The sequence below is a fragment of the Myxozyma melibiosi genome, assembly GCF_037950935.1.
Source record: "Myxozyma melibiosi strain Phaff 52-87 chromosome Unknown BZA70scaffold_16, whole genome shotgun sequence".
Taxonomy (NCBI): Eukaryota; Fungi; Ascomycota; class Lipomycetes; order Lipomycetales; family Lipomycetaceae; genus Myxozyma; species Myxozyma melibiosi.
Window position 1 is genome coordinate 424,535 of NW_027042930.1, and position 12,566 is coordinate 437,100.

General features: G+C 49.8%; 2 protein-coding genes across 2 annotated transcripts; both read left to right on the plus strand.

The window, feature by feature from the left end:
• The first annotated feature begins 170 nt into the window (after window positions 1-170).
• BZA70DRAFT_297896 (uncharacterized protein) lies at window positions 171-3,670 on the plus strand. The gene is made up of 2 exons (XM_064914581.1): window positions 171-3,099; window positions 3,176-3,670. The coding sequence occupies exons 1-2, from the start codon at window positions 274-276 to the stop codon at window positions 3,524-3,526; spliced, it is 3,177 nt and encodes a 1,058-aa protein (XP_064765731.1). The 5' UTR covers window positions 171-273; the 3' UTR covers window positions 3,527-3,670.
• Window positions 3,671-6,388: 2,718 nt separating this feature from the next.
• On the plus strand, window positions 6,389-7,877 carry BZA70DRAFT_285770 (uncharacterized protein). Its single transcript, XM_064913790.1, has one exon. The coding sequence runs from the start codon at window positions 6,659-6,661 to the stop codon at window positions 7,634-7,636; it is 978 nt and encodes a 325-aa protein (XP_064765732.1). The 5' UTR covers window positions 6,389-6,658; the 3' UTR covers window positions 7,637-7,877.
• The last annotated feature ends 4,689 nt before the right edge of the window (window positions 7,878-12,566 follow it).

The following is a 12,566-nucleotide window of genomic DNA, read 5'->3' on the forward strand; positions in this document are numbered from 1 at the left end:
CCAGTGCGATACTTTGCCCGGCGAGACAATTTAGGACCGGAGTCTACCAGTCACAATGTGATCCATCCGTGATCAACTCTGTGAGATATCTATCGTATTCGGGTAAGGGCCCGGATACAGCGCTGCCCATAATGGCGCGCCGCACGACGCTACCATCGAGAAAGTGTTGGCCGAGTTGGAAGTCGGTCTTTGATCCACCCGCAGTTCTCAAGTCAACCCTTCACTGGCGAAGCAGCCCGGTTCCCTGCAGCAGGCCGCGTGGTCTTTTGGGGCATGGCTTTTTCAAACACCTCTATCCTTCCCTACTCTGCTTCAGACGTCTTCCGCGGATCGACTTTCCACAGATCATCCCGCCACCCCGCCGAGTCTTCCGTCTCTTCCTATCAGAACCCTCCCGGTAGTCCCTCGAGTATGGCTCCTAGTCCACAGCTAGACAGGCTTTCCGCTTCCGGGACTTTTGAGAACAGAAACTCTGGTGCTTGGAGCCGGAGTCCAAGCAGGCGACGTCACCAATCAACCCGCTCGCCTTCCCGTTTCTACAGCGCAGACGTGCCGAAGCAAGTCGTCCTAGTTCCCTGCATCCCAGGCTTGCGCTTTCTACAAGAGTCCCGTTATAACTTCATCAATCCGGGATTGTTTGAGATAGTTGGCTATGAAGTCTATGTCGTCGAGCAGTGGGCAACCAGGCGAGCGAGAAATGCCTGCATCGTCTGCTACACGGGCAATCCCGACCACGTCGTCACAGTCGCCTCAGTCACGATTCCTGCCGATTCGCAGCTCTGGCCAAAGACCCTTTCCTTGTTCATGGACGACTTGGCGAAAATGAACGCCAAAAAGAATCCATATGAGCCGCTCAATGCCTTCCTATACGTCACCAGTCTCTCTTCCTTCCCTTCCAGTTTGACACTGATCCCTGTTCCCGACGGCGACTTTCCCTCTCATCTCAAAGACTTCATTCTGAACGAAAACTTGCGCAGAATTGGTTGTGGTGCTCGTTCTGGCATCACATTGAACAAGCCTGCCGATGCGAGTCGCGACAAATTCTATCAGCTATACAAACTCAGCGATCGAGTGCCGTTTGAGGATGCGGTGATTGATCTCGTGAAACTGGTCCAGGTGTGCCTTTATTACTTTGGTCTATTCAAACTTGCGGACGTTGATGGGCTGTTGTGCGACATGACCGAGAAGGCTCTCAATACTTGGTGGCACGACATCGGAGTTGGTCATTATGGTAGCCAGTCCGAGAGAAGTTTGGGCCCTACCACTGTCGCCGCAGTGTTGGGCATGGTCGTCGGATGTCGCCATCGTCTCAATGGTTCTGGAGCACCTGTTCCGAAGGACCCGTTTGACATGGATGTGTTCCAGCAAAGCATTGGCTCTTTTCAGCGGCAGTACAAGTTGAAAGGCAACCTCATACTCGATCCAAATACACGCGAGAGCTTGTTCAAGATTTCAGGAAAGATTTCAGCGTCGGAAAGGTTTGCGATTGCGAAAGTGGTCAAGACAACTGTTCAAGATTTGTCCGGCATTCACTCGCAAAACGCATCAGATGTTGAGACCACCGAATACGACAAGTTCCTACAGAACGTCTATGGGCACACTCTTCGATATCTTTTTCTGGGAAAGGGAAACGCCAAAGAATATGAAAGATACATGAAGAGTATATCCAAGTATGCGTACACTTGGGAAAATTATGCGCAGTTCGCCAAACAGCTGGTGCCACAAAGTCCCTCCACAAGTTCTCCCAAGCAGCAGTCGACCGGGACAGAGAATGACGCAACGCTCTCGCAAAAGAGTACTTTGTCGTCCCATCTTTCGCCGGAAGTCAGCAACAAAAGCTCTGGGACTCGCGCATCATCGTCCAAACAAGATCTACAGTCTCTCTCTCCTCGTCAATCTGAAGGGTTGGAAACAAAACTACCAAAACCATCAGCGGCGGTGTCTACTACAGCAAGCAGCACTTATTCGCGCACTGACTCAGATTCGGACTACGACCAATCCGAAGAGATAGCCGAAAATCAGTCTCTTATGAAGCGAACAGGATCTTCACTTTTTGATCAAGTTCCAGATTTTGTGCGGATGCAACGAAGAGAGCGAAGGCAAGCGCGGAACGACGAGGCCTCTGAATCCAACGCCGAGTTGACTTCTGCGGCCACAGTGGAGTCTGCTGCGTTTGATGGAACATCGAAGATTCATCTCAAGGATCGAATGCATAGGCGGAAAGTCAAGACAGACGAGGCCTTACGGAAAGCAGGGAATTATTTGAAATCAAAGCGGGGGCGTCCAGAAAACGAAGAAATGGTCAGCCAGCAGTTGTATTCGGCAAGCAGCAACAAGTCAAAAAAGACGCTCAGCGGGAGACATACAGGCGAAGTCGATAACCGACCTCTTTCAACTGCGGGCTCTAGTGCACCTTCAATAGCAACCGATTTTGCTGGAGGAGTTGATGATCCTGACGCGCCAGAGGTTTTCACAGACTATCGGTATGAGGATGATGTTTCGGATGATGGCGATGAGTACGATGAAGTGGATGAAGAGGCAGAAGAGTACTTCAGCAGTCGCAAACTTCGGCACAGGACGACGAGTGAAGCTGAATCGGAGAAGGCACTTGGAGATGAGACAGTCAACCACGAGTCCCGCGCAAGTCTCGTCGTGGAGAACGATCAAATGAGAGAGGAGAGAATACTTCTGGAAGCCATCGAAGACGAGTTCAGAATGGGCCTGGACCGCCAAAAGGCTGGACAGATGGGAGTCATTCCTCGACGAGCATATTCATTTGACGATTTGGGTGTACATATAAGCCACATCAACACTCGGAGCACGAACACAGAGAGCGTACCCCTTGCGTTGTCGAAATCATCTGATAGTGCGCAACTGAAGAGCTCTCTATTGCCGATGGATACACTTGTTATGGAGCCTCCCAACAATAGCTGCAGTTACGAAGACGCGCCTTGCCGTCGATCTAGTTTCTCAGTCGCTGAAGCTGCTGTGTTTCGTCGAACAGAACCGTCTGAGTATTCGCCTGATTACGTTCTGCAATTGATCAAGCAAGTGAAGCGCAGAGAGGAATGGTGTTCAAGCGAGACCAAAAAAGCTGAGGTAAGCTTTCTTATTGTGCTATTTTACAAAATTACATTGATGTTGATCTCAAGCTAATCTCTTTGTCGCTCTACAGATTATCAGAGGTGATTTCGAATTGCAGCAAGCCGATTTGATGATGTTTTATGCGCACTCAGAGCGAGATATGAATGCCTTGGAAGAGGAGTATCATCGTGTCGTACAGCGCGAAGGGTATTTGGCCAATGGAATCCGGGATCTAGATATGGAGGCAGCGCGGCTGCAATACGAGATGCGGACGCTGGATCAGAAGCTCGATGAGCTGGAGGAATCTGTAGATTCATTTGGTGAGAAGGTGGAAGCTCTTGAGGACAGACTGAGAGAAGCTGCTGGGAAAAAGATAAGTGCGAGTCAAGCATCGCGCGGAGGGGTGAATGCTCAGAAGGATAGTGGGATCATGAAAACTTAGTTCGGAGGAGTCGGGTTTGTGGCCTGGTAGGAGTACCTTGTCGAATTGTATATATTTTGTCTAAATATCGAAAACCGGAAGACTGGTTGGTTTCTATCAACCTGTTTATCAATACTGGTAAGCCAGCCTGTTATATATTATATTACACCTTACTAGAAGGGTGCTAGCAGCAAACTCTCACTCAATAGCGACGGCCTGCTACTTCCTCCATACTCTTATCATAAATCAGGTATGATGATTATCATTATGATTCGTAACTGGAAGCTCCGTAGACATAGTGACGTCGTGAAGTCGCTTGAGCTTTACGAATAAGGCTGGTCTTGTAACCCCGGAGAAAGCACAGCAGGGTGTCGAAGAGAGCGCACGCGATCTTGGGGAGGGTGGTGCAGGTGGGCAGCGTCAGTGTCAACGTCGAGGAAGAGAAACGCGGAGCCAACAGAGCGACACACATCAAGCAACAGCTAAAGAAGAAGACGAACGGTACAGAAAGATAGAACAAAGAAATCAAAGCAGCGCAGTTAGGTGTTGAGGCGGCTTGGTTGGAGAGCGTGCAGTTCTACGCGTCGCACAAGAACGCAGGCTTTGTAAAAGAAGACGAGCATTTTCGGGGACCAGGCGAACGGCGAGTATTTCAGGGTTTTGTGTAGATATCTCCTTGTTCTAAAATGTTTCCAACTGTTCTACATAGCTCAGACCCTACACAAACTCCTCTAGCTCAGCAGGGTTCAGATACAGGGCCGCCCTTGTTCGAACAAGGCACAAATGGTCAACACAAAAGGCCTCGCTGACTCCATCTATCCTCATTTCTCGGCACAACTCAATACTTTCTTACCTCAGCAACCACCTTCTGCGCGTCCCTATTCCCAACAATGGCTGTCGATAAGAAGAAAACACGTTCTTCTCGTGCATCGCAACATGCTGCTGTGTGCCCCAAGCACAATAGACGACCGATTCCGACTCATAGGCACCCGCTTCTCTTGTTGCAAAGCAACTCGATGACTGAGAGAGGCACCGGGTGTCACTTGCTCCGCAACGCGACGAAAACTACGTCTTCGAATCACAATGGAAAGAGCGCATCAACGAATTTCATATCAACAGGGTGCTCCTTCTTAACCGCTCCCCTCCCAGACGCTCATAAACAATGAGCTAAAATGCCGCGCACGATAATGCCGCCTCTCGTGCTGGCAAAAGCAACATCAAGGACCAGCTAGGCAGAACCGCAGGATCTAGTCCGGGTTTCTGTTATTAACTGCCTATGGTCGTGCTCGCTCGAAAAGATCTTCGATCGCTGGTTATCAAGGCTTCGCTGTATAGTAGCCAGCATATGTATAACGGTCCTATGATCCCCCTTTCCTTCTCTCAAGTCTCTCAAGCTTTACTGACTTCCCCTTGTTCATCTAGCTGTCCCCCCGCAGCATATTACATCCTGGAACGAACCAGAAGAGTCTTATACGTCGACTACTGCTCAGGAAGATACGCCAACACTCAAGAGAGAAGTGATCCACCTCTACTGTGTATCTGACATATGCCATTGTACAAGATACCCTCGCTAACGTCATCTCATCGGACTACATGCTGGTTTCTGTTTAAAGAAGTAACGCTACTGTCTGTCTGCACCTCTTCCCTGCTGTACGGTCGTCACTGAATGTCAAATCATTGGCCTTTGGAAAGTACGCTCGGAATACCCTCCATATCCTTCTGTGAGACAGTGTTATCTTTAATCCCGCCGAAAATTATCGAATTGCGCAGGACTGGGGGCGAATCATTATTTCCGGACTCTGTCGCTTGATTCTCGCGTGTGCAATAGCTCGTGTTATTTCAATTTAACACTCCTTTCAGTTTCCTATTACTGGTTTTGTTTTTGGTTTTGTCTTTGTCTTTGCATTCAAAATATATTCGGGGTCATTGTAGATCATTTTGATTGCTGGTGGCTCCCTTCACCTTATTTATTCTGTAGCCGTGTTTGTAGATCGCTGTATAATACTGCAGCATTTAATATACACCACCCCTCGCTCCTATAAAAGTCCATAAATATGCAATCACATTAAATTCAGTGAAGAGCTACACATCACCAGTTTGTTGGTGCATCCTTGTGTAGCTTGCTGCTCTGGATCGCCGTAAAATGTTGATTTATTATGATTCACAGAAGTGGTGTCCTCAGCAGTTCTCAGCTCAAAATGCGACATCAGCAAGTTGACATCGGCGTAACGAATGATCTCTAATGTCGGGATTTATTAGTATTATTATTATTTAAGAGTTAAGATTTATTATTATAAGTACCGGTCTAAATTGTATTATTATTTAATATCCAGAAGAAAGTGACCAAAGAAATGACCAAAGCCGCCAAAAGCTGAAGCACTGATTGTGGGACTGGGATTGCTACAAGGCAAACCCTAATTATCTGAGACCATGTTCTCACCTCCCAGCAACTCTCTCTTGTTCAAAAACAGCTCGAACAGCGCGAGGTACCGTCGCATCAATAATATATCGTGCATGATGATTTGATTCAAACAACGAATCTGGCCTGTATGGATATATTGTTACCGGTTTTACGAATACCAGAGACAGGAAAGGAGAGGCCGGCGGCAAGGAGAATGACTATCTTGCTGGTTTTCCGGTCAACAAGGCTTCGACTTGCACAGCAATCACGGCCTTCTTTCCGTACCTGACGAAGCCACCCTTTGCCCTTTATTTTTAGCTACCATGTGCGGCCTCCTGCCTTGTTTGCTTGCTATGCCTGGTTATAAAATGTACGTCCCACGCCCTTCTTTCCTTTCTTCTTCTCTCCCCTCATACCTTTCCTTTCGATCAGCACCTCGTTCCCAACCTTCGGCTCTCCCAATGACCATGGCTTCTTTTGATCTTTATAGTGATCAAGCTGTCCTCGATCTTCTTTTCTCTTCCACTTTTCTCGATCCTGTGCCGCCCACGGAAAGTCCACCAGCGTACGAACCTGTTCAAGGACGCGAAGTCATAGACCACTCGAACCCCTTGATCCGTTCGCTCGTTCGGCGGATTCCGCTCCCTCCCGGCTCACACAGCACGTTGGAGTCTTTTGAACTCCACCTCCCGCAGGTCTTGAACGATTTTCTGAACCGTCAAAGATCTCTTACGCGAGAGGGCTTTGAACGCATGGTCAACACGCCCTATCCCGAGCGGCTTTTGAGTAAAGAGGGCTGGCGCTTAACTCATGAGAACATGTCCACGGTCACCTTCTCGTCTCTGTTAACAAATATCGACGTTCATTGCCCTTCGTTCGAATTCATCCCTTTCAAGGCAGTGGCAGATGGTCGACTCAGCCTTCGCCAATTGGACTCTGCTTTGACGACCTTGATGCGCGACTACGAGCGTATCAATCATCTCAGTCGCTGGTACTCCATCTATCTCACGATTGACCCCGACCACAGACAGATCAGACAAGAGTGGGTCGACGCCGTTCTCCTACAGCATAGGTTATCTCTGCTTGGAAACACGCTCATGCGCGAAGAGTGCGAGCGTTTCTTGGGCAGGCTTGCTAGAGTCGATCAAGTCGGCTACGGCTATAGGTTTCGTGTTCTCGTCACCGCTTCATTGAACAAGTCATACTTTGAAGATGAGCTCGTCTGCCCTGAATATGCTGAGAGCGTTCCGGAACAAGGATACCGAGGAACCCATCCCCACGGCGGCTTCACTGTGTTTTCAGATGCACTAAAGCTCTCCGTATCCCCCAACGATCACAAAAATGTGTACCAGGTGTGCAGAGAGATAATCTGGTTCAAAATGCTAACGCCAAGTCAGCGCGAGATGTTCCAGATGCTGCACGATGAGATGAGGGCCGTTTTCTACATTGTGCATCCAGAGCACGCGCCTCCGTCTTATGACCCGGAACATCAACAGACCCCAGTTGAGAATAACGAACAATTAGGCGCTGTCGGATCTCCTTTGTCTGTGAGCAGTCAGGTTAATCCAGCCAAGCGCGTCGCCGACACGGATGCAGATGCAGACCTGCGCCCAGTGAAACGACGACGATGCTTGGCTGGTAGCGAAGGAGACCACAGACGCTGTCCCTTTAGAAAATTCGATTCTGCGGAAGTTTCAAGTAGTGATCACGGGGATGGTTTTGGAGGATAACATCACATGGACGATCGCAACGAGTGTCATCTCTAGCTCTTGCCGACTCGTCTGATCCTTTTAGTTTCCTGCGCGCTCACTCGTTTATCTGTTTTTTCTGTCTGTGTGTCTGTCCTTCTGTCGGCCTACACAGAGGGTAGCAAGTGGGAGGGGGGTGTGTAGGGGGAGTCCCACATGGCAAGTGGGAGGGGATTAAGAGCAAGTGGGAGGGGGGGGAGTCCCACATGGGTAGGGGTGGGGATTAAGAGCAAGTGGGAGGGGGGGGGGGGAGTCCCACATGGGTAGGGGTGGCGCGCCTGCCAGCTCTGCTTCGATTGGCATTATCACTGTCATTATCGCGTATTTCCTGTTTTGTCATCGGCTCAGTATCTCCTGTTTTGTCATCGGCTCAGTATCTCTTTTCTATGTGTCATTGTCCCAGGATCTCTTTTCTAAGCTCTGCATTATTCTCTTTATTAGTCATCATCTAGACATCGTCGCTATCAAGTCTTTATCAACAGTCTACAGTATTCTCTATTTGCATTTATTAGTCATCCATCAGCCGGAGAATCATTTCGACAAGTCTTTATAACAGTCTCTAGTCTGCATTTATTAGTCATCCATCAGCCGGAGAATCATTTCGACAAGTCTTTATAACAGTCTCTAGTCAGCCATTAGCCGGACACAAAGGCTCGCTACACGGTTCTATTCAGTCTTTATCAATTTATTAATTATAGAAGTATAGAGTAGTAAAACAGACAGTGGTTTGCAGCGCTGGCAAGGCCTTGTTCTTGATCGCAGCTGACAAGAGTGGATCAGCACTCGTCCACAAGCTGACAAGAGTGGATCAGCACTCATCGACGAGCTGACACGAGTGAGGAGCCTGGGCGAGCAATCGGCAGCACTCATCGACGAGTTGACGCGGACAGTCAGCACTCACCACGAGCCGACACGAGTGGAAGCAGGCAGCACTCATCGACGAGTTGACACGAACAGGCAGCACTCGCCGCGAGTGGAAGTAGCCAGGCGAGCAGGCAGCAGCGTGGGGAGGTTGACGACATGTTGAGGCCTTGGCGGAGGGCTTATCTGGCAGGACGGTAGTATGATACAAACAAAGGCAAAGGAGGACAATCAGACCAGAAGTTAGCACACACTGAGAGCGGAGAGCTTGACGGCGAAACAATGAGGGAAGAGCGAAGAGCTTGACGACGAAACGAGGGAGAGCGAAGACGCTGAGAGCGGAGTGGCGGAGCAAAGAAGAGCGAATGGGGCGAGAGGTGGACGAGGCGGCGAGACCGTCCTTTATCTAACTTGTCCTTGTCCTTATCTCTATCAGGTGAGGGGTTTTCGGAGGAATGTTGCCAAGCCGAAACAGTCGGGATGTCGGATAGCGCATTGCTGGGGGGCAGTGCTGTCGCGGGGAATGTGACGCGATAGAGTTTGAGTGCAGCCGCCCACGGCACTCTTCGACATCGAGCTCTTCGACATAGAGCGGCGATCCCGGCGACGACCAGAGACTACGTGAGGACGTCAACAAGAGTGGTCAAGAGTGAGAGGAAGCTTAGGGAGAGCGGGCCAGGGAGGCAGCGCTCTTGGAGCACGCGCAGTGAAGCGGGCGAGAGCGAGTGAGGCGAGAGCGCAGGAGTCCCAAAGCTTTGGTAGACGCGTAGTGACGTCGGCACCCCGGCGATGAGCGAGGAGATAAGATGCGATGCGATAACCGGATCTTTATCAGACAAACAACAACAAAACGCGACCAACAGGAGCAGACAGAGGCGACGAGCGTAGGTGAAAAGTAGACTAAAAACAAGCTAAAAAATGAACGAAAAATCAATGCAAAAATCAAGGAAAAGTAGGGGGAAGCGGGGGAGCAGGAGGAGGAGAGGAGAGCAGGTGTAGAAAGTGGGGTATGAGGTGGTGTATGAGAACAAAAAAACGGGGTGTAGGGGGGAGATTTTGCTGAGGAGTGGAGTTTGGGAAAACAACCACACTAAAGTCGACATAGAGGCGCAACAAGACAAGTAAGAAAAATATTAAAAAGAGGAAAATGAAGCGGAAAAAATGAAGAACAATCTAAAGCTATTTATGAAAGGAAAAGAGAAGAGGAAGAAGACGGAAGTGGAGAAAGGAGCGCAGGACGATGGCCCAGTGATCTTCTAAACGACGCGGCCGACGTCAAGTAAGGGTGTAGCTACGCGGAAAACTACATAAGAACAGGGGTGTAGCTACGCGAAAAACTACATAAGAACTACAAGGAGAATAGTGCATCAAATCGACGGAGTATATTCAAATATAGAGACAGCAATCAGATATATAGACCGAGGCCAGGTCGCGGCTGGCGAAGAGGGGTGGGCGCAGCGGCAGTCAAAGGGAGTCGAGCGAACACCAGGAGTTGTGCTGAGAGTGTGCTGGAAGTGAGAGGTGTGCTGAGAGTGAGAAGGTTGCTGAGAGTGAGAAGGTGTGCTGAGAGTGAGAAGGAGTTCGTCAGCGTGGCTAGGTGAAGCAGAGCAGAGCAGGAGGCGAGGACTCAACCAGATCAACGTCGGCTGGGCGTAGAAAAGCAGATCAGCACGTCAGGACTCACGAGGAGGTGCGAGAAAAACGCAGCTCCTGGACTGGCGTAGCAACAGCAAGAGCAGGAAGGAATGGGAGGAGAAGCGCAGATGAAGAGGGAAGAGAAAGTGCAGAAAGCAGATGTGGTGTGAAAAATCTCAGATAAAGTTTGTTTTATAAACCTTATCAGTGACGTCGATGCTGCATCGTCGTCCCAAGATCTGAGCGCTCATCTCGCTAGGAGCACTCATTCTCAAGGTCTGGGAGCACATTACACAAAGATTTACTACAAACACTACAGTGGCTGACGAAATCAGCAGCAGGAAGCCTAGGCAAGTGGTGAGTAAGCCGGTAACTCAAGACAAAAGCAAACTCAAGACAAAAGCGCGACGATCTGGCAGCGACAGGAATCGTCAAGGCAAAGGAGTTAAGCATCCACCCAGCGAAGGGCACGTATCCTGACAAGAGGGGAGGAGTTGATGAAGTGGCGTGAGTAGCTGAAGGACTTGAGGCCAGGATGATTACTGCTGGGTGATTAGCACTCGGGCGCGATCGACGCATACTGACCAGTGGACCCGCAGATATCGATGCGACTCGAGGCCAGGATGATGACTGCTGGAGGGTGGTTAGCATCTTGACGCGGTCGACGCATAGATAACGACCAGCGAACTCACCCGCAGATATCGATGATATCGATGCTTGGTTTGGACGACTGATACTTGGGAAGACGAAAAGGGCAGACTCGAGGCCAGGATGATGACTGCCAAGGGTGGTTAGCATCTTGACGCGGTCGGCGCATATATACTGAGCAGTGGATTCAAGCAAGGGCAGACTCGAGGCCAGGATGATGACTGCCAAGGGTGGTTAGCATCTTGACACGGTCGGCGCATATATACTGAGCAGTGGATTCAAGCAAGGGCAGACTCGAGGCCAGGATGATGACTGCTGAAGGTGGTTAGCATCTTGACGCGGTCGACGCATAGATAACGATCAGCGAACTCACCAGATATCGATGTTTGTTTGAAAGATGAAACCAGGAGGATTGCTGGTAAGCAGCTGGGGAGCGCTTAGCGCAGAATAAAGATGACATGTTCCAGTGGTTTATTCGGTCCGACTCTCAACCATGTAGCGTAAGAGTGAGAGAGAGCAGATGAGGAGGACGCGACGGATGACTTAGTAGCAAGTACAAGTAAACAAAGACGCAAATGGCAGGCATCGGCCGGGGAGCAGCCAAGTGATTGATAAGGCATGATCAGGCAACGCCGTAAGATCCTTAGCGTGGCCGGGGAGCAGCCTAGCGTGGCCGGGGAGCAGCCGATGATTGGAAGGCAGCCAGTGATTGATAAGCCAACGCTAAACGAGCTCCAGATATAAACAGGCAAGCCTCATCGCCAGAAGAATGTGATCATATCAGACATCACTAGTACGCCCTATGGACCATTGCAGCAATTTGGCTGGGAAGCAGCCGATGATTACCAAGACGACGCCAAACGAGCGGTTTAAGAAGAAAGCCAAGCATGATCCAGCCGCCACACACTCGCAAAAGTAATTATGTGTTTGAATTAGTACGCGTCTTAATTAGTACGCGTCCTATCGTCCTTAGGACTGGCACGCGTCCAGGAATGCTTGGAAAGTGCCGTCCAACGCGCAGGGCCTTTGATGTATCCAGGCAGCTCGATGCGTCCAACTCTGGCCCCCAAACATACACAAGTCGCTTGTACTCGACCGGCTCTACTTGTCATAGCGATAACTGATCTGTACGTGTTTGTGATCTTTCTATTCAAGAGTTCAGGACTAATGATGCTCCGGTCTAGCTTGTTCGACGCGCTCAACTCTGGCCCAAGTCACTGCGGTGTATAGTGATAGTGAATATTGACCGGTATGTGTGTGATGCTTCCTTACTCAAGAGTTCAGGACTAACGATGCTGGCACGTCTAGGCTGTTCGACGCGCTCTTCTCTGGTCCAAGTCACTGCGGTGTATAGTGATAGTGAATATTGACCGGTATGTGTGTGATGCTTCCTTACTCAAGAGTTCAGGACTAACGATGCTGGCACGTCTAGGCTGTTCGACGCGTTCAACTCTGGCTCAAGTCGCTCTGTTGTATAGCGATAGTGAAGTGATCTGTACGTGTTTGTGGTTTTTTCTATTCAAGGGTTCAGGACTAACGATGCCATGGTCTAGGTCTACAATATGTCCGCCGACACGCTCTTTGACTTCTTGCCTGAGTACAGACTCATTGGGTGTAAGAAATGCCGTCACGCAGTCATGCCTGACGAAGTTCCCAGACACTTGCTGAAGAAGCACAAACTTCGAGGCCCAAATGTGCGGGAGCAGATTAAGGACCAAATTCTCGACAAATGGCCGACTGTGAGGACCACCATCGCGGAGTTCACTAT